Source organism: Nicotiana tabacum, chromosome 9 (assembly GCF_000715075.1).
Source record: "Nicotiana tabacum cultivar K326 chromosome 9, ASM71507v2, whole genome shotgun sequence".
Lineage (NCBI taxonomy): Eukaryota > Viridiplantae > Streptophyta > Magnoliopsida > Solanales > Solanaceae > Nicotiana > Nicotiana tabacum.
Genome location: NC_134088.1, coordinates 64,001,125 through 64,024,548, shown reverse-complemented (window position 1 = coordinate 64,024,548; position 23,424 = coordinate 64,001,125). Strand labels below are relative to the sequence as shown.

The 23,424-nt window shown below is 38.9% G+C and overlaps 1 protein-coding gene across 1 annotated transcript; it reads right to left on the bottom strand.

Annotated features, from left to right (window-relative positions):
• Positions 1-13,581: 13,581 nt before the first annotated feature.
• On the bottom strand, positions 13,582-14,277 carry LOC142163930 (F-box protein CPR1-like). Its single transcript, XM_075221085.1, has one exon. The coding sequence runs from the start codon at positions 14,275-14,277 to the stop codon at positions 13,582-13,584; it is 696 nt and encodes a 231-aa protein (XP_075077186.1).
• Positions 14,278-23,424: the final 9,147 nt, after the last annotated feature.

The window sequence follows — 23,424 nt, the reverse complement described above, 5'->3', positions numbered from 1 at the left end:
CGGGGACTTATGAGCAAAAGTGATTTTGATAAGCATGCCGATCCTACACAGGCACCTCGATTGTCGGAGATATAACTTTAATGTCAACGTATCAGGTATCGTATCGGTAATTGGAAGAATCAAAAACACTAGATGGCCCAGGCCCATACAGACCGATCCTTCCCAAAGAAACCCCAACCTGATGTGTAAGTATCACGGCACACATGGCCACAGAACCGAGGATTGTAGACAATTAAGAGAGGGGGTAGCCCGTCTATTCAACGAGTGTCACCTTCGAGAGTTCTTAAATGATCGAGCCAAGAATCATTTAAGAGAAAGGGACAACAACAGGAAAAATGAACAGGAAGAGCCGTAGCATATGATCCATATGATCGTCGGTGGGGTCGATATTCCACAAGGGCCCGTGTTCAAACGCACTAAGGTATCAATTACTAGGAAAAAACGGACACGAGATTATGTGCCAGAAGGCACCGTATCATTCAACGACGAGGAAGCATAAGGAATTTCTCAACCTCACAATGACACTTTGGTAATTTCTATATTATTAAATAAGGTTCAAGTTAAGCGTGTTTTAATGGATCCAGGTAGCTTGGAAAATATCATCCGATCGAGGGTCGTGGAGCAGCTCGGCCTACAAGACCAAATCATGCCCGCAGCTCGGGTCTTGAGCGGTTTCAATATGGCCAGCGAAACAACTAAAGAAGAGATCATCCTATCGGTGAATGTGGCTGGAACTATCCAAGAAACCAAATTCCATGTAATCGAGGGCTACATGAGGTACAACGCCCTACTCTGGAGGCCCTGGATTCACAATATGAGGGCAGTCCCTTCGACTCTCCACCAAATGATGAAATTCCCTACGCCGGACAGGGTGAAAACAATATATGGGGAGTAGCATGATGCAAAGAAAATGTTTGCAGTCAATGAGGTGATACCAATATCGGCACTTTCGGCATCAAAGGGATCAGACATAAAGGGAAATCAAGAGACTAAATAGCAATCACAGCCACCAGCCTCGACTGAATCGGAGAAGCAGGAAATGGAAGAAGAAGAAAACGACCATTGGATCCCTCGAACCTTCGTCATTCCCGAAGATTCTGATGCCACCAAATCAACAGTCGAAGAGCTGGAACAGGTTATATTGATTGAGTACCTGCCCGAACGAAAGGTATACTGGGTACGGGGTTAACCCCTGAACTCAGAAAAAACTCATTAAATTTCTTATTGATAACATGGATTGTTTTGCTTGGTCCCACTTAGACATGACAGGGATCCCACCGGAGATAACAACACATCAATTGAGTCTGGACCCGAAGTTCAGGCCAGTGAAACAAAAGAGAAGGCCCCAGTCCGAGGTAAAACACGCATTCATCAAGGACAAGGTAACTAAACTTCTCAAAATAGGATCCATTCGGAAAGTAAAATTCCTCGAATGGTTAGCAAATGTAGTCGTAGTCCCTAAAAAAGGGAACAAGCTTAGGATGTGTGTAGATTATAAGGATTTGAACAAAGCATGCCCTAAAGATTCTTTTTCTTTACCTAACATCGATCGTATGATCGATGCCACAGCCGGCCATGAGATCCTTAGTTTTCTCGATGCTTATTCCGGGTACAATCAAATCCAAATAAACCCGGAAGATCAAGAAAAGACTTCATTCATCAATAAGTATGGAACATATTGCTATAACGTAATGCCTTTTGGGATAAAAAAATGGAGGAGCTACCTACCAACGCCTAGTAAATAAAATGTTCGAAGAACAAATAGGTAAGTCAATGGAAGTATATAATGATGATATGGTAGTTAAGTCCCTGCGCACAGAGGACCATTTGACATATTTGCAGGAAACATTCAAGATATTGAGAAAATACAACATGAAGCTTAACCCCGAGAAATGTGCTTTTGGGGTCGATTCGCGCAAGTTCCTTGGCTTCATGGTGTCAAATCGGGGAATCGAGATCAACCCCGATAAAATCAAGGCTATCGAAGACATTACTGTCGTGGACAGTTTTAAAGCCGTACAAAGGCTGACAAGGCGGATAGCTGCCTTAGGTCGACTCATCTCGAGATCGTCAGATCAAAGCCATAGGTTCTTCTCACTACTCAAAAACAAGAACGATTTCACGTGGACCCCGGAATTCCAACAGGCCTTTGAAGAATTAAAACGATAGTCTCGGAAATTGCGGTAAGTGGTGTCCTAGTTCGAGAAGAGCGAAGTACGTAATTTCCTGTTTATTACGTAAGTCGAACTCTAGGAGAAGCAGAAACTAGATATCCGCACTTAGAAAAATTGGCACTTGCTCTAATAAGCGGCTCTAGGAAGCTAAAACCATATTTTCAATGTCACCCAATATGTGTATTAACCACTTACCCACTTCGTAATGTTTTACATAAGCCCGAACTGTCGGGCCGATTGGCCAAATGGGCCGTCAAACTCAGTGGGTACGATATCGAATATCAACCCCAAACGGCCATCAAGTCTCAAATTTTAGCAGACTTCGTGGCCGACTTCATGCCAACCCTCGTACCCGAAGTTGAAAAGGAACTTTTGTTGAAATCGGATTACATCATCGGGGGTGTGGACGCTTTTTACAGACGGCGCTTCAAATGTGAAGGGGTCCGGGTTAGGCATCGTTTTGAAGCCGCCCACGGGCAATACTATTAGGCAATCCATCAAAACTTCTAAGTTGACTAACAATGAGGCCGAGTACGAGACTATGATTGCAGGTCTCGAACTAGCTAAAAGCTTAGGAGCAGAAGTCATCGAAGCCAAGTGCGACTCCCTACTGGTAGTAAACCAAGTAAACAGAACCTTCGAGGTTCGAGAGGATAGAATGCAAAGGTATTTGGATAAGCTGCAAGTGACATTGCATCGTTTTAAATAATGGACTTTGCAACATGTACCTCGAGAATAGAACAGTGAAGCCGATGCCCTTGTAAATATAGGATCATCAGTCGAGGATGATGAAATCAGCTCGGGGATTGTCTTTCAACTCTCAAAGTCAGTAATCGAAGAAGGTCACGCTGAGATAAATTCCACAAGCCTAACCTGGGATTGGAGGAGTAAATATATTAAGTATTTGAAGAACGGAAAGCTCCCATCAGACCCTAAGGAATCGAGGGCTCTACGAACAAATGCTGCTCGATTCATATTGGCTGAGGATGGAACATTGTACAGGAGGACGTTCGACAGACCATTAGCAGTATGCTTGGGACCAGGGGACATCGATTATGTCCTACAAGAAGTTCACGAAGGCACTTGTGGGAACTACTCCGGTGCCTAATCACTAGTTCACAAAAATCATCAGAGCAGGATACTATTGGGATAGTATGGAGAAGGACACTAAAGAATTCGTTTGAAAATATGATAAGTGTCAAAGGTATGCACCAATGATCCACCAGCCCGGAGAACAACTTCATTCGGTCCTATCCCCATGGCCATTTATGAAATGTGGGATGGATATCATCGGCCCTCTGCCATCGGCCCCAGGTAAAGCTAAATTTATTTTATTTATGACTGACTATTTCTCTAAATAGGTTGAAGCACTGGCCTTCGAGAAAGTTAGAGAAAAAGAAGTATAGACTTCATTTGGGATCACATCATATGCCGATTCGGGATACCTGCCGAAATTGTATGCGACAACGGAAAGCAATTTATTAGCAGCAAGGTAACAAAGTTTCTCGAAGAGCACAAAATAAGAAGGATCTTATCAACACTGTATCATCCAAGCAAAAACGGGCAGGCTGAATCGACGAACAAGACCATCATTCAGAATCTGAAGAAAAGGTTGAACGACGCCAAGGGAAAATGGAGAGAAATTCTACCCGAAGTCCTTTGGGCATATCGATCAACGTCGAAGTCCAGCACGGGGGCAACACCGTTCTCCTTAGTATATGGCTCTAAAGCTTTAATTCCAGTCGAAGTCGGGGAACCCAGCGCCAGATTTTGATACACAACGGAAGAATCAAATCACGAGGATATGAATACTAGCCTCAAACTATTAGATGAAAAATGAGAAGCCGCCCTCGTTCGAATGGACGCGCAAAAACAACGCATCGAAAGGTATTATAATCGAAGGACCAACCTTCGCCACTTTAGAATCGGAGGCTTGGTTCTGAGTAAAGTCACCCTCAACACTCGAGACCCTAATGAAGGAAAACTCGGCCCGAATTGGGAAGGACCATATCAAGTCCTCGATATCATCGAAAAGGGATTATACAAGCTAGGCACGATAAATGGCGAGCAACTACCAAATAATTGGAACATCTCACTCCTCAAGCGATATTATTATTAAGGTATGAACTTCTCCTTTTTCATTTGTATTTTACACTAACTTATTTTCAGGTGTTCGAGCAAAGGTATCGAAGTTCTCATTAAGCAGGAAGATATTAGGACCTTAAAGCATGTGTTGTACTCTTTTTTCCTTATACTGATTTTTATCTCAAATGGGTTTTTCCGGCAAGGTTTTTAACGAGACAACCATTGTTCGTGCTGACTTTGAGTATTCGAGGTCTCTTAACAATCAACCTCGAATACTGGGGGGCATCACCCTCGGATATTATGTTTTCAAGGGAAAATACTTCACGTCGATAGGGTCTTGATAGAAAATTTTTATAATGGGCCAAACGGTCGAATGAACTGTGTCCATATAGATTATTCGAGCCCTAACGGCAAAATATGTACGCATGTATGAACTATTCAAAGAAGTACTTTTTCTTACCAGATATCTTGTGCCTTAATGAAAATTTCTGCTTTACAAGCTCCATACTTACAATTTCTTATGAAAACTGGCTCAAGGGCCAAGTACAACTACACATCGAACGATTAACCCCATACTCGGGGACTGCCGTCGAAAATCAACATATTCGAACTATCTAACTTCGAAACCATAAGACCTCAAAGAGGCCACCCTCGATTTATAGGCCAAGGCCACCATTCTTGGGGACTAGCACTTTTAATAAGTTCGAAGTATTATTGGGAAAATAAGCCCAAGAGGCATACCCAAAGACTACGGCCAAACAAACGCGGCTCGGATACGTCCGAATCCCGCAATAAAAATAGGCTTTCGAACTCTTTGAAAAAGCAGTTAAAAAAAGCTACCCTCGACAAAATAATCAAAGAGCTTCGATAATATCAGCACTCGAAAAATCTTAAGAGGTATCGAATCATTTAAATATATTTTTTTGCTAAGGCATAAAAAGTAAAAGGGGTTTCGATCAATGTTAAACCCTCAAAAAATCCAATGGGTAAAAAAAAGAATTGCTAATGCATAAAAAATTCTTATAAAGTCTTTAAGCAGAAAAGGAGGAAAAAAGCCATTCTTTTAAGGCCATATCGGCCCGATTCAAAGAGCCTAAGGGCCATTACATCTTAGAGTTTGAGAATACGTTCTCACTCAATTCGAACCTAAGGGTTTCATTACTTCGAGCTCGAGTAAAAACTCACTCGACTACAGTTTGAGAATCCGTTCTCACTCAATGCAAATCTAAGGATTCTATTACTTCAAGTTAACTCAATGCGAACCTAAGGGTTCTATTACTTCAAGTTCGAGTTTTACTCGAACTCGACTATGAAAGCAGTATTAGTATGACTTCGGTCAAATTGCCCAAATCCGAAGTCTTGAACAAATTATAAAGTATGCTAAAATTTTACAAGGCACAAAACAGGTTTGAAGTTATCACAAGACAAAAATTGAGAAGGAATTCAAAAGGGAAATATCTTTATATATATATATATATATACTTGAACAAAAGTATGTACAAAAGACCGACAAAGGTCTTACACAAAAAAGAGGAAAAAAAGTACAAAGTCCTAGCTATGCTCGGGGGCAACTTCTTCCTCGGAGGTAGCTTCCTCCTCGGGACCCTCACCTTTATCGGACCCGCTCTTGCTGCCTTCATCGTCATCTTCATCATCGGAAGAGGCCAATAGCCTGGCATCAGCTTCGAGCATCTTTGCTTGAGCTATCTCCTCATAAAGGTCGAAGCCTCGGGCATGAATCTCCTCGAGGGTCTCTCTCCGAGATTGGCACTTAGCCAGCTCAGCAGTTCATTGAGCTCGAACGGTAGCCTCCCTAAGCTGAGCTTGAGCAGCCTCGACATCAACCAGGTATATAGCTACTGACTTGTCATCTTGGGCCTTTGCCTTTTCGACCTCAGTTTGTGCCTTAACGAGTTCGACCTCAAGTTCTTCGATCCTCTTGGCCTGGATTGAGCACTTCTCCCTAGCACTCTGAAGTTGGACTTCGGCCGATGACAGTTGGGCCAAGACAGCCTCTTTCTTCGCAGCAAAGCGGTCCATGCCCTTCTTCCACCTACGACAGTCAGCTTTAACTTGATCGACCTCCCCCCAGAACAGCTCGATCTTTTCAATTTTTTGCTGCAACTGATACATAGAAATGTTAGCTTCCACCCTTGGATTGAGCTCATAGTTTTTCAAAAGAATAGTTACCTACTCGTTCAGCTCGGTTTCCTCCTTATGGGCTTTGGCCAAGTCAGCTCGGAGGTCCCTGAGCTCTTCTTCCTTCTTCCCATAGAGGAGCTTGAGAGCATTTCTCTCCTCCGAAAGCTTATGGAGATCAGCCTCACATTGGTTCAGGTCGACCCGAGACTTGGAGAAAGCCTATATGAGAAAAACTAGAAGTTAGACAGAAGGAAGGAAAAGTAAAAGAAAATTACAACAACAACAATTAACACTTACTTGAGATAGAAGGCATTGGGCCTCTTCGAAGAGGGTAGACGCATAGTTGAGGTCAGAGGCATCATCGAACCCGGTAAAATAATCCCGAAAGGGATCCTCTTCACTGGGGACTCCGCCTATGTCGGGGGTCCTTATAGCCCGAGCTTCCTTTATGGTCTCCTCGGACAAAGCCGGTAGAGAAGGCGAGTGACCTACTGTCATTGCCCCGAGCGAGTCACTCGGGGCGCTCTGTTAAGCTATGGGGGTTTCAGAACCAGCCCCCTCTGGTATATTTTTTGGGCGAGTGATGATCTCGACCTCGGATTCGGAACCTCCTCATCACGAGGCAGGGTCACGGCAGCCACAACCATCTTAGGGGACTTGGCGGTCTCGGCTGTCTTTCTTACTCGAATCACCAGCGCCGAGTCATCACCTTCGTCCTCCTCTTCTTCTTCTTCCCTCATCCTTCGAACCGAATCTACAGTAAGAGGAATAATTTTCCTCCTAGTTCTTCGAGCTGGAGAATTTTTGGGCTTGGAATTCTCGGATGCCGAGACCCCCTTCCTCTTATTATCTTTCCCCTGCTTCGGAACCGGGGACTTAGCCTCTTCCTTGCTGCTCAGAGGACTCAAGACCGCGTCTTTGTTCAGGCCTGCACAAAAAAAAAACTGAGTAAGAAAAAAAAAATGTGACCAACACCTCGGAAATAAGGGAAATAAACTCACCATGATTCTTTGCCTCCCATTTGCCTTTTGCCAAGTCGCGCCAACAGTGCTCTACATAAGAGGAAGTCGAGTCCAACTTCCGAACCCAGTCCTCGAGGTCAGGAACCGCTCGAGGCATCCAAGAAGCCGTTGCATGACTAATGAAGATGTTAAATAAAGCAAAAAATAGAAACATGGAAATTAATGAGTAAAGTGTTACTTACGCTCCGGGTTTCATTTCTCGGAAAATGGCATTTTCTCCTTCGGGATGAGGTCACAAGTCCTTACCCAAACAAACCGACTCATCCACCCTCGGTCTTTATCCTCGTCGATACTCGAGAACAATACCTTTGTCGCTCGATGTTGCAGTTTGATCAACCCTCGAAATATTTGGGGTCGGTATAACCTGATTAGATGGTCGAAGGTGAACGACAACCCCTCGATTTTTCTGGAGAAGAACCAAAGCATGATCAAGATGTGCTAGAAGGAAGGATAAACTTGGCCGAGGGTCACTTGGCACCTCTTACAGAAATCTATGATAACTGGATCGAGGGGACCCAACGTGAAAGGGTAAGTGTAAACACTTAGAAACTCTTCCACGTGGGTGGTAATGCTTTCTTCAGGAGAAGGGATATGTACAACTTTGTTCCCCCAGTTGCGATCCCTTTTAACATCCTTGAGATATCCCACTGTTATAGAGCAGATATATCTCGATACGTGCTCACATCGACCAGGGACCGATGGAGGGTTCTCGACTTTGAAGTCGTACTTTAGAACATACGGGCCGAGAACATACTCACTAGGGAGCAGTTCCGCCAGCATTTTATCACCGGCCGGCCGTGAAGAAAAAGAGGAAGCATTTTCCTTTTGTGGAATAGTTTTGGAAGTTTTCGCCATTATACGAGTAGAAGAAAGAGGAAAGTGTTGAGTTCTGGTGGTTTGAAACTAACAGAGATGGCCTAAGGAGTGATGAAAGAGAAGGGATTGCGAGAGTTAAAGACTTGGAAGAATTGATGAAGATGAAAGTAAAAGTTTGATTCAACAAAAGAAGCCATATTTATAGATTTACGGTGACAGTTCGATAGTGCTAGTGGCCGACCGCCCACTAACGCGCATTAATGATTTGGGGAACTATACCGACGAGACATTTCGGTCACTTCCCTCGCTTACGTCATGAGGATGACATCACTGTTTACCTAGGTCATAATAAAATCGAGGCTCAAATCGTTTCTTATCATTATATTCTAAGAAACGAGGGGACTATATGTATACGGTATAAATCGGGGTTACCCGATTTCACTATTTGATCAAGGCTGGGATATTGCATTGAAAAGCTGAGACGACAAGTCCGAAATCGAAGCATCTTTCTATATCGAGGTTGATATCAATCGAGGCCAGAAGAGACAGACTTCGAGTAATATCGGGATAGCTTTATAATGGAAAAGGCGAGATATCCGCGATTGGTCGAGGATCGTGGCGTGAATCTCGGAACGGATCAAATCTATAATGATTAATCAGCTGTTTATATGATTTCCTTATGTAATTAGAAGTATACCTTAATTTGAATTCCTCTACTATATAAAGAGGAGTTCCATTCGTTTGTAATCATCATTGCTCACTTAGGAAATATATACAACCGTTTCTTTCTTGCTTATTGCTCTACTTACTGTTCATCAGAGTTGTTTTATTCTTTACTGTTCTTACAATATCACCTCGAGGTTACATCAATTCGAGGTCGAGGTTTTGCTTACATACTGGTTTGATTTATTTTACAATCTAATTCATTCATTTATCTTCTCGTTTATTAGTTGGTATTGGGTGAAATCACATATCCTTAAATCACAATATAAGTTTAATTGTTATTCAAATTTTAGGGTAAACAAATTTGTTGGGTGGATTTAGAAAAAGGGAATGGGGGACGCGAATGGGCGCAAAGAAGAAGATGAAATGGAGGGGGGAAGGAGGGGGGGGGGGAGCGTTGGTTTTTATAGGGGATAGCGTTGGTTTTTATAAAAGTAAAGGAAAATGGTTTCTTTTTATTCTTTAGATGTATTTCTTTTTTTTGTTAAATATATGTGTCAATATTTTGTTACAAATTACACGTGTCGTTCTTTAATTGGCTCATTTGACACGTCATTAGCAAGTGTAACTCACACATGTGGTCTGCTGCACTCGGGTATTTACTTGATACACTTAATAGTCACTTGAAGTGTATAAGTGATAAATGGGTCAGTTAAGGAGGCTGTTTGATAATTGTGGACAACTTAAAGAGACCGTTTATGTATTTCGCCTATATTTTTATCGATTTTGTTCTTAAATAAGCATATGTGAACCCATGATCAAGTGAACACTTTAGCTTAATGGTCAATGAGTAGTGCACGTTTTCTCTAACCCACGTTTTCCCCTAAGGTTAGGGGTTCAATCCTTTCTTGATCTCTAGACTTTTTAATTAAAAATGCTTTTGTTTCTTTATTGTTTTCTTTTCTTTCTTGGTACTCGGCCTTAAGCTATTCTTTAAAAAAAAGTCTTTCACTAAAATATTTTGTGAAATGTAATATTGTGATCCCATCTTTTTCTCTCGAAGATTATCACTGATAATAGTAGGTTGTAAGCGTTTGTTGAAAAAGAGAACTTCAAAATTGAAAGCTTATCTCTCAACTTTTTTTATATTTTGTCAAGAAATAAAGTACCAGAAAAAGATAATAAAATTAATCTTAAACCCTCACTATAAGCAAAAACTAATAATGCAAGTTACATATCTACAGAAAATAGAAGTACATAAAAAGATCCATGTAATAGGATGACTGAAGAAGTTTGTAAGGATTTTTAGCTTGCTATATATAATGTAAGATATTTAAAATTGTAAGTATGATGCTAGTAATGATAGTTTTCAAAGTATGAAAAGTCGTGGAAGACATAAATAATGCTAATAAGATTAATTAGACTTTGCTCGCCAACTTGGGTCATCGTAAAAAAAATTTATATTGTCAAATCATTTATTTATTTAAAGATAGTGATACATCCATGTTCTTAAAATCTTGAATACACGTCTGCTAGTAATATGAATATTAGAGCTTAAATGTTTACTTATTTTGTACGACACTACAAAACTTTAGGTTGTATTGTAGGTAATCCATCAATGTAGTATTAGGCGATATATTTGCAATATTTACACCACCAATATAATGTAGTATTGAGAAGTGTTTATTCTGAAAAGCGCTTTTTTAAAAGTAATTTTGGTAAGAAACAGTTTGTGTTTGATTAACTCCGGAGTAACAATTAGTGTTTGACCAAGCTTTTAAAATGTGATTCTAAGTGTAGTTTTCTCAAAAGTACTTTTGGGGAGAAACTACTTTTTTTCTCCTTCTCCAAAACTACTTCTGCTTCTACTCAAAAATACTTTTTTTTCTTTAAAAAGCTTGGCCAAACACTCTAAGAGCCCGTTTGGCCAAGCTGCCAAAATCTGCTTATTTTGAAAGGTACTTCTTTTTAAGTACTTTTTTCAAAAGTACTTTTGAAAAAAAAATAGTTTGTGTTTAACCAATTCATTTAAGAAGTACTTTTTGCAACATTTGGTAAATAAATTGTGTTTGGCCAATCTTTCTAAAAAGTACTTTTGAGTGTCAAATTACCAAAAAGGATAGTACCAAGGTCTTATAATTCTTTTAAAAAGAAAAATGAACTCAAATATTTATCGTAAGAGACTTTTATTATTTTTTATTTTATTTAATTAAAATATAAAACATAAAGTAAACAAATATATTAAAGATTTAAATAAATTTTACACATATAGTTATACCAAAACATATATTATTATCTAGTATAATTACTTATTGTTACATGATGATTTGAATCATCAAAATACATCATTCAATATCAATTAGAACTCTATTCCACAAATTACTATATATTGATAATCTACCATGAAATAATAAGTAAAGTCACTCGCACATGATAATATTTCTCAATAATTTCATCTCTACGTCTATCATACAACGCCTCCATATTAGTAGAAGACTTGTCTTGCATTTCTAAAGGAATATCAGAAGGCCCATCTCCTTCCTCAATCTCTACAGTAATGTCTTTATTAGGTTAATAATTGAATTCCTTATCGGTAGAAGAATGTCGTCGGATGAAATTATGTACAGCCATGGTAATTGTAACTAGATGATTCCGAGTGTCAAACTTGAAAGATGGCATTGAACGTAAAATAGAAATAATTTTAAATATATAAAAATAAAATTTTTTGTAAAATAAATTGTTAAGTATGTTTAAATTCAAATTCAAAAAGAGTAACTAATTATTAACAACACATAATGTATAATTTAATTTTTTTAAAATTTAAATTCAAAAAGAAACTAATTAGTATTACCTAACCTTACTAACTTTGTCCTAAATTGCCAAGTGGCCTATTGTCAGGCTGCCACTTGGCTTAATTTATGATGCTTTTTCTTCTTCTTTTAATAATATATAAATTGATTATACAATGCAATTGTGAATTTATTACCTATTTGTAGATAATTTTCACAAATTAGATTTGATAACTATTTTAAAGATTCGGGAACTAATAGTATATAACAGAGAAATTATAAATGATTATTTGTAGGAAGAGATTTGATAATCCAAAGAAGGATGTAGATAATTTGCTTTAGTGTGAAAAAAGAAGAAGATAATTTGGAAAGTTACAAGACATTACACAAAGAACAAATCAAAAACAAGAAAAGTCAATAAAGAATTTGAAAAGTTACAATATGATTCATGTATATGATATCTTTAATTTAAAAAAAATGGTAAAAACTAGAAACAAAAATAAAAATAAAAACTTAAATTAGTAAGGGATAATTTGCAAAATATAAATTTATGGTGAGGATAGTTTTGTCTTGAATAAATTAATTCTCCACTTCTGCTTCTGCTTCTTGGAAGAAACTAGAATTTTCTGCTTCTTTCCCAAAAGCAGAAAAAATGCTTCTACTGCGGCCAAAAGTACTTCTCTGTATTGGCCAAAATTAAATTTTTTGAAAAGTACTTTTTTAGAGAAAAAAGTACTTTTGGTTTCTCAGAAGCTTGGCCAAACAAGCTCTAACTTTGTAAAAAAAAGCAAAAAAAAAAAGTGCTTTTGTCTTTGGAGAAGCTTGGCCAAATGGATTATAAGTTTAACTTACACTACAGAAGAAACAAGTTCTCAGGTTTACACCAACAGCCAAGTGAGAAGAAGCTTGATGCGTGAAACTATCAAGGGAAATGGCATTTAATTGCTGATATTTGATGTTAATGTCATCTAATTAATTTTCTTAAACTCTAAGAAGATTGCGTTTTCATGTCGGGATTACTAATAATTGAATAAAAATGGTCTACCGTGATTTAACTAATCTAATAGGACATAGGTTATAAACACTAATACTGCAAATATTTTTACACTATCAGTTGAATTATTATAAAGATTTACCTGTATTTATATTTATATAATATACATTGCAATACCACGAAAAAGAGTACATTTAAACCTCCAAATATTCAGGCCAGGTATACTTGCAAGAAGTAAACGAACAAACATATACTCTAGAAGAACTTGGATCACCTATATCAAAAAGTAAGCCCCGGTTACCCCCTATATAGTAAATGCAATGGCAATTGTCAAAACGAATCGTTTGCTTTGTCAAGAAAACTTTACTAGGGGCCAGGGGTACTGGTTGACCTCCTATTTCAAGTTTTCAACTATTACAGCGTCAGTTTTGGACACAAAGGAGAGAACCTTAGTTTTCGCTTTAGTCTACTCAATATTATAATCACCTAAAAGATAAAACTAAAATTATATCACACAACATTTGAAGAAATGTAATACTAGTTTACATCCACTATTCCATTCAAGATTTTTTATTTTCTTAGTGAATTTCTTTTCCTTGCCGTAGTTTCCAGACACAACAATAAACAAGCTATAGTGAGTTAGAAAAGGGAAGTTGACGAGCCAAATAAGAATAAAAAAAACTATGTTATAGCCTTTTGGCATTTTCAAACATATAAAAAAGCATTCATGATTTCATGCTATGATTGTTTCTGAGTTTACTTAATATGGAGAAATCAATGATAAAACGGGGTGAAGTGACAAATATGTGAATATCCATATATCATTAGACAAAATAAAAGTAAAAACAAATTAAACAAGCTTACACTTTGTACTAGCCAGAGATCACTTCTGCAAACTATTTGTGTATGTAATTATTCCAGTAGTATTCTTTGGGCGAGATCAAGCTTTCCACATATGTAATGGCATTTATACTTTCTCTTTCTGACGGAACAAGAAAGTCTCTTATACTATCATACTTAGGATTGTATGCAACAACTTTAGCTCCGTTACTCCATAGAAGGAGAACTATTTTTCCAGTCTTTCTCATAAAAAGGGGCTTTGCTAATCCATAATAATGGCATATTTCTAAATTCCTTATGATAAATAAGGATGTCCATGATTCTTTTACTCCGTATTCCTTCATAATCCATATCTCAAGATCTTTACAATAATCCAAGTAAGTCATAGAAAGACATCCATTCAAAACTCCTAAACCAACAATAGCATTCTCAAGCTTAGGGATTTGAAACTGATCAATCTTTTCAGAGACAGTATCAGGGATTGGAAACATATGAAACTTTTCCGAGACAACATCAAAATAAATTAGGCTGTTATGAGGACCACAACATTGAATACCATTTATGATCTTAACCCTAACCCTAGAGTGAAGTCGTCCATGCATTGTGATCCAATCAGGGACACATAGTGATAAGATATCATAAGGGCAATGGATGCCCCTCCACTTTTTGTCTTTAAGACTTGCTATTATAGCAGTTTCACAACCATAACCTGGGAATTCTAGGGCGTGTAAATAACAGTACCTTGTAATCATTCTTGACGGGGTCGAAACAAAGTCCTCCAGTGATATACCACAGATCATCATGTGCCAAGATGCTATGCTCAAGCACTTTGTTACAAAATCTAGTAGCGGGGTTCCATAAGAAAATATGCTTGTTTACGTTTATCAGTAGAAGACCATCACAAGAACCCAACACATTATATCTCAATTTAGAGATTTTGGATTTGAAATATTGTTGTTTGTTTATGATACGGAAAGTTGATCCATCTTTGCGCTTTGAAAGCACAAACACTCTTCCTCGTTGTTGATTAGAGAGCTCGAATTTGGGATTTGAAATCCATGAATGCCATTGTTTACAAACACATTTGAATCGTAAGAGGGATGTCACTGGTAATTTTGAGAGAATAATGATAGTAATTATGGTGGGTACATCTGCTATACGCTGTTTTGGTACTTAAAACAGAGGATTTCTTCTTTGATTTTTCATCGTCACAACTCTAGGGTTCAATACAAAAAAGATAATTTGAAAAGTATTATGTTTCAATGTTGGAAAGGATTTTTATATATGAGAGATGGAGGCGGCAGAAAAGGTTTATTTTTTATGATGGTTATAGGTTTTCAATATTCGAAAACGTTTAGGTTTTTGAAAGAGAGGCGGCATGAGCTGTGCTTTACGCAGGGGTGGCTCAAGGGGCTAGTAAAACCTTTGCTTTAGCCCCTAAATTTTGGGCCCCAAAAATATTTTTAATTGTGGATTTACTATCTTATTTTTGCTTAGACAATAGTGAAGTTTATAAAAAAAAACATAATACTAAATCCTTATAAAAATGGAAAGAAAGACTATCTATTATTTAACAATAGAAATATTTTAGAACTTTGAATTAAGACACTCAAATCTTCATATTGATAAATAATATTTTTTTTACAATAAGATCCAAAGTAACCAATCGTAAATACGTGGCTAACATCTTATTAACTTGAATTTTCTTACCAATGTGAATATTAATACAGTATTATATTTTATAAGATAACTACACTATAGACAAAAAGAAAGAAAGAAAGAAAGAAAAGGAACCAATGTAATATTAAAAGTATATTTTGCAAGATAACTATACTATAGACAAAAAAAATCAAGACCCCTTATTAAAATTTGGCTTTAGGCCACGAGTTTTATTGAGACGCCTTTGGCTTTACGACCCTTCGCTATGAGGCCTACGTGGAATATAAAAAAGGGGAAAAAACATAAGTAGACAATATTTTAGAAAATTTTTCAAATACCGAGCATCACTAGGTATTTTACATAACATGCAGCTTAATAAATACATCCCTTAGCAGGAAGCTATAAATATGGACCAAAAATCACGTTTAAAAAGAAGACCATATCATTTAATTCCTTAAAAAAAGGTCCGAAGCAGTTCAATTTCTTTTCAATTCTTTCCTTAAGTCTTCCTAAATTAGCGCCAGAAATGAGGAGATAGCTCACGAAGAAGTTGAATTTCACCTAAATTGGTAACCAACTATACTTTTCTCTTTGCGTACGTTCATATATGCCACGACCCGAAATTCCCACCTTCGGACCATGATGGCGTATAACATTTCACTTGTTAGGCAAGCCAACGTTAAAATAATATTAGCCATTTTAAAAAAAAATTTAAATTTATTAATAACAAAGAACAATTGCGGAAGTAAGGTCTGAAATATAGTGAATAATCCATAAAAATAAAGGTGTCTAAATACCATCCCAGAATTGGTGTCACAAGTGCACTGGCTTCTAGAATAATACAGATAAAGGTCTGAATAAAATAAAGTTGTCTGGAAACAAATACACAGCTAAAGTAAAGTAGACGGGGACTTCAGAACTACGGACGCCGTGCAGTTATACCTCAAGTCTCCTCTGGTAGCTGAAATCCGAGCAAGTCTATGGTACGCCGCTGGGACCAACTCTGAAATCTGCACAAGAAGTGCAGAGTGTAGTATCAGTACAAGCGACCCCATGTACTGGTAAGTGCTGAGCCTAACCTCGATGAAGTAGTGACGAGGCTAAGGCGGTTCACTTACATTAACTTGTACGTAATATTAGTAACAATAACAAATAATAGAAATAAATCAGATAACTCATTTATAATAATTGAAGCCAACTTAGCAGTCATAACCAAGTATCATTTCCATCAATTTCCGTTGCAGTGTGCAACCCGCTCTCACAATATATTCATATTCAATTCTGTTGCGGCGTGCAACCCGCTCCTCCAATATATTCATTTTAATAAAGTCTGTTGCGGCGTGCAACCCGATATATATATATATATATATATATATATATATATATATATATATATATATATATATATCAACTTTTAAATAAGTTTGTTGCGGTGTGCAACCCGATCATCTAATATATCCATTTCAATCAATTCTTATAAAAGAAATTTCCCCAATAAATACAACAATTAATATAAAATTATAAGACAACAAGCATACAATAATTATGATTTAATTATGAAACAAATAATGACAAATAGCAAATTATTATGAAAATCAGGGAGAAAATAGGCAGTTTAATATGTAATATGCTAAATGTCAAATAACAATTAAGACACATAATTCAAATATCATGTAATAATTAATGCAGGAATTCAAGAATTAATATTTGACAAAGAATAGGAGAGAAGCAATTATTATAATAATTAATTCGATTTAAAACGATTTATGATTTTTCAGGTAATTATGCAAACAATTAATTTGACGACGTATAGACACTCATCACCTCGCCTATGCGTCTTTCACATGTATTTCACATAACAAATAGTTTAAGGGTTCTATTTCCTCAAGTCAAGGTTAACCACAACACTTATCTCGCTTTGCAAATTCCAATCAATTACTCGACCAAAGCTTTTCCTTTTAAATTTGTCTCCAAAATCTTCAAATCTATTCATAAACAATTCGATATACTCAATACGAATCATAGGAATTAATTTCATATGAATTTAATAATTTTCCGGGTAAAAATCTAAAATTCATTTAAATATTCGATAGTTGGACCCACGTCTCAAATCCCAAAAAAAAACTCGCGAAATCCGAACACCCGTTCCGCTACGAGATCAACCATACAAAAATTATCCAATTCCGATATCAAATGGACCTTCAAATCTTAAATTTTCGTTTTTGGAAGATTTTATAAAAATATAATTTTTCTTCCCTAAATTCACGGATTCATAATGTAAAAGAGTATGAAATCATAAAATATAATCAATATAGGATAAGGAACACTTATCCCAATATTTTCCCGTAAAAATCGCCTTACCCGAGCTCAAAAATGGAAAAGGGTTGAAAATAGGACGAATCCCATTTTCCAGAACTTAAGTTCTGTTTGCCCAAATTTTACCTTATGCGATCGCGTACAATACTTCGCGATCGCGAAGCACAATTTTGGCTGCCCAGGTTTTCTTAATCACGATCGCATGAATAACCTCGCGATCGTGAAGCTCTACTTTGCTGCCCCAGAAATTTACTCTTCGCAAACGCGTAAAACGCCACGCGAACGCAATGCTTTGACTCGCAGACTTACGCGATCGCAAATGACCTCACGCGATCGCGATGAGTAAGCGCGTGGCTCAGCTTTAGCCTCTTTAACTCTACGTGAATGCGACCTTGTTCATGCGTTCTCGAAGCACCACTTCACACCCCTACGTGATCGCATCCTGAAATTCATGAACGCGTAGAGCAACTTTGGTTGGCCTCTCAGTTTGCCTTACGTGATCGCGAACGACTTCACGCGATGAGTAAGATTTGTGCAACAAAACATCAGAAATTTGTCATCTTCCTTAAGTCCAAAATGGCCCGTTTAGTATCTGAAACTCACCCGAGCCCTCAGGGCTCCAAACCAAACATGCCTATAAGTTCTAAAATATCATACGAACTTGCTCGCGCGATCAAATCATCAAAATACCACCTAGAACTACGAATCAGACACCAAATCAAAGGAAATTTTCAAGAAAACCTTAAAACTTATATTTTCACAATCGGACGTCCGAATCACGTCAAATCAACTCTAATTCTCAGCAAATTCGGCAGACAAGTCATAAATATTATAGTGGACCTATATCGGGCTCCGTAACCAAAATACGGATCTAGTGTCAATAAATCCAACATCAGTAATTTCTTAAAAATCATTAAGCTTTCAAGCTTTTAATTTTTTATCAAAATTTCATATCTCGGGCTAGGATCCTCGGAATTTGATTCTGGGTATACTCCCAAGTCCCAAATCACGATACGGACCTACCAGAATCGTCAAAACATTGATCCGAGTCCATTTGCTCAAAATGTTGACTAAAGTCAACTCAGTTGAGTTTTAAAACTCCATTTCACATTTTAATCCATATTTCACATGAAAATATTTCAGAAAATTGTACAGACTGCGCACGCAAGTCGAGAAATGATAATTGATGCTTTTCGAGGTCTTAGAACATAAAATTAATTATTAAATTTAAAGATGATATTTTGGGTCATCACATTCTCCACCTCTAAAACAAACGTTCGTCCTTGAACGGAGTTAGAAAAAGTACCTATGCTGGAGAAAAGGTGTGGATATTTACTCAGCATGTCCAACTCGGACTCCCAGGTAGATGCCTCTGTCGGCTGACCTCTCCATTGCACTCGAACTGAAGGATAAATCTTAGACCTCAACTGCCGGAGCTGTCGGGCTAGAATAGCCTCTGGCTCCTCCTCGCAAGTCAAATCTTTGTCCAATTGGACTGAGCTGAAATCTAACACATGGGACGGATCACCATGATATTTTCGGAGCATAGACACATGGAACACCTGATGAACTGCTGATAAACAAGGTGGTAATGCAAGCATGTAGGCTACTTCACCCACCCTTTCAAGAATTTCAAAGGGTCCGATATACCTAGGGCTCAACTTGCCCTTATTTCCGAACCTCATTACACCTTTCATAGGTGAAACCCGGAGCAATATTTTTTCTCCAACCATGAATGCAATATCACGAACTTTACGGTCGGCACAACTCTTTTGCCTAGACTGAGCTGTGCAAAGTCGATCCTGAATAATCTTGACCTTATCCAAGGCATCTTATACCAAATCGGTACCCAATAACCGAGCCTCTCCCGGTTCAAACCAACCAATTGGCGATCGACATCGCCTTCCGTATAATGCCTCATATGGATCTATCTGAATGCTCGACTGGTAGCTATTATTTTAAGAAAACTCCGTAAGTGGCAAGAAATGATCCCAAGAACCTCCAAAGAATATAACACAAGCGCGAAGCATATCTTCCAATATCTGAATGGTGCGCTCTGACTGACCGTCTGTCTGTGGTTGAAATGTTGTACTCAACTCAACCCGCATGCCAAACTCATGCTGTACAGCCCTCTAGAAGTGTGAGGTAAACTGCGTACCTCGATTTGAAATAATAGACATAGGCACACCGTGAAGGAGGACAATCTCACGAATGTAAATTTCAGCCAACCTCTCTGAAGAATAGGTAACTGCCACTGGAATGAAATGTGCTGACTTGGTCAACCTGTCCACAATGACCCAAACTGCGTCAAATTTTCTCTGAGTCCGTGGGAGCCCAACAACAAAATCCATAGTAATACACTCCCACTTCCATTCAGGAATTTCTAACGTTTGAAGTAAACCACCAGGTCTCTGATGCTCGTACTTAACTTGCTGGCAATTCAGACACCGAGCTACATATACAACTATATTCTTTTTCATTCTCCTCCACCAATAATGTTGTCACAAATCTTGATACATTTTAGCGGTACCTGGATGAATAGAATACCTGGAACGGTGTGCCTCTTTAAGAATTAATTCACGAAGCCCATCCACATTAGGCACACAAATATGACCCTGCATTCGCAGAACTCCATCTTCCCCCATAGCAACCTGTTTGGCATAACCGTGCCACATCGTGTCCTTAAGGACCAGTAAATGAGGATCATCATATTGCCTCTCTCTGATGTGCTCATATAAAGAAGACCGAGCGATTGTGCAAGCTAGAAGCCGACTGGGTTCTGAAATATCTAACCTCACGAACTGATTAGCCAAAGTCTGAACATCTACAGCTAATGGCCTCTAACCAACCGGAATATATGCAAGACTGCCCATACTCACAGGCTTTCTACTCAAAGCATCGGCCACCATATTGGCCTTTCCGGGGTGATACAAAATGGTGATATCATAGTCTTTCAACAACTCCAACCATCTTCTCTTCCTCAAATTAAGATCTTTTTATTTGAACAGATACTGAAGGCTACGCTGATCAGTAAATACCTCATACGAGACACCGTAGAGGTAATGCCTCCAAATCTTCAGCGCATGAACAATGGCTTCCAATTCTAAGTCATGAACAAGATAATTCTTCTCGTGAACTTTCAACTGCCGTGACGCATATGCAATCACCTCTCCATCTTGCATTAATAATGCACCAAGCCCAATGTGAGATGCGTCACAATATACCATATATGATCCTGAGCCTGTGGGTAATACCAACACTGGCGCCGTAGTCAAAGCAGTCTTGAGTTTCTGAAAGCTCAACTCACACCCGTCTGACCATCTGAATGGGACAGCTTTCTGGGTCAGTCTTGTTAGTGGGCTTGCTATAGATGAAAACCCTTTCACGAACCGACGGTAATAACCTGCTAAACCCAGGAAACTCCGGATCTCTATAAATGAAGTAGGTCTAGGCCAATTCTGAACAGCCTCAATCTTCTTAGGATCCACCTTTATGCCTTCTGCCGATACAACATGCCCCCAAAAGGCAACTGAGTCTAACCAAAACTCACATTTTGAAAGTTTAGCATATAACTGATTATTCTTCAAAGTGTGAAGCACACCCCAAAAATGCTTCTCATGCTCCTCCCGACTACTGGAGTAAATCAAGATATCATCAATGAATACAACCACAAAAGAATCCAAATAGAGCTTGAACACCCGATTGATCAAATCCATAAATGCTGCTAGGGAATTTGTCAACCCAAATGAATCACTAGGAATTCGTAATGCCCATACCGAGTCTAAAAAGCTATTTTAGGGACATTAGATGCCCTAATCTTTAACTGATGGTAACCAGACCTCAAATCAATCTTCAAAAATACCTTGGCACCCTGAAACTGATCAAATAAGTCATCAATTCTTGGCAGCGGATATTTGTTTTTGATAGTGGCCTTATTCAACTGCCGATAATCTATACACATCCGCATGGAATCATCTTTCTTCTTTACAAATAATACTGGTGCACCCCAGGGCGAGACACTGGGTCTAATGAATCCCTGATAAAGCAAGTCTTGTAACTGCTCTTTCAATTCTTTCAACTCCGGCGGGGCCATACGGTATGGTGGAATAGAAATGGGCTGAGTACCCGAAGCCTAATCAATACAGAAGTCAATATCTCTGTCGGGTGGCATCCCCGACAAATCTGCAGGAAATACTTTTGAAAATTCACGAACAAATAGTACTGAGTCCATAGAAGGAACATACGCACTGGGATCACGAATATAAGCCAAGTAGGCTAGACACCCTTTTTCTACCATACGCCGAGCTTTCATATAAGAAATAGCCCTGCTGGCAGAATGACCAGGAGTTTCTTTCCACTCTAATCGAGGTAACCTCGGTATGGCTAGAATCACTATCTTGGCATGACAATCCAATATAGCATGATAAGGTGACAGCCAATCCATACCCAAGATGACATCAAAATCTACCATATCAATAAGTAAAAGATCCACACCAGTCTCAAGACTACCAATAGTAACCACGCATGAATGATAGACATGATCTACTATAATAGAGTCTCCCACCGGTGTAGATACACACACAGAAGCACTTAGAGAATCACAAGGCACAACCAAATATGAAGCAAAATAGGAGGACACGTAGGAATAAGTAGATCCTGGATCAAATAGAACTGAAGCATCTCTATGGCAAACTTGAATAATACCTGTGATCACAACATCAGATGACTCGGCCTCAGGGCTTGCTGGAAAAGCATAAAATCGGGGCTGAGCCCTACCACTATGAACTACGTTTTCTAGGACGGCCTCTAACTGGCTGGCCTCCACCACTAATGGCCTGACCTCCACCTCTAGTGTCCTAACCTCCACCTCTAGCTTCCTGAACCCTACCTCTAGTTGGCTGAGCAGGCGGTGAAGCAACCGGTACCGGTATGATGGCACGTGAATCTTACCGAGATCTGCTACTCACCAATCTTAGGCAATACCTCCTGATATGACCAATGTTCCCACACTCATAACACCTCTAGCTTCCTAAACCCTACCTCTAGTTGGCTGAGCAGGCGGTGAAGAAACCGGTGCCGGTATGATGGCACGTGAATCTTGTCGAGATCTGTTACTCGCCAGTCTTGGGCAATACCTCCTGATGTGACCAATATTCCCACTCTAATAACACCCATCCTGATGCTGTGGCTGCTGAAGCTGAAGCTGACCCAGATGGGCCGGATAACCGCTGTAGTAACTATGGAGTGGTGGTGCACTGATAGGAGCTAAATGTTCCCTAAATGCTGGCTGCCCAGAGTAATGCATAATAGGACCGTGACTCCCTGAAGCACCATGAGATGCATGAAGTGCTGAATGAAATGGTATGGGAGGATGACCCCTACCAAAATTACCCCTGCCTCCAGACGGGGCACCACTGAAACCACCAAACTGACGAGGCCTCTTATCGGACCTCTGCCCTCTCTCCTGTGCAAGAACCATCTCTATCCTCCTCGCGATATTAGCAGCTGCCTGAAAAGAAATCTCACTTCCGGTCTCCTTGGCCATCTGAAGCCTGATAGGGTAAGTGAGTCCCTCAATAAACCTCCTCACTCTCTCTCCCTCAGTAGGTAGTAAAAGGAGAGCATGACGGGCCAAATCCACAAAATGGGACTCATACTGAGTAATAGTCATACTGTCCAGTTGTAGACGCTCAAATTGCTTGCGGAATTCCTCTCTCAGTGTGATAGGGAGGAACTTCTCCAGAAATAGCTGAGAGAACTGCTCCTAGGTAAGTGCAGGTGATCCAACTGGTCGGGTCAAGGTATAATCTCTCCACCACCTCTTGGCGGAACCCGTCATCTGAAATACAGCAAAATCAACCCCATTGGTCTCAACTATACCCATATTCCGTAGTATCTCGTGGCAACATTCAAGATAATCCCGT

Coding starts and splice junctions, on each gene's coding strand:
- LOC142163930 (XM_075221085.1), bottom strand. CDS start 14,277: ATGATTACAAGGTACTGTTATTTACACGCCCTAGAATTCCCAGGTTAT.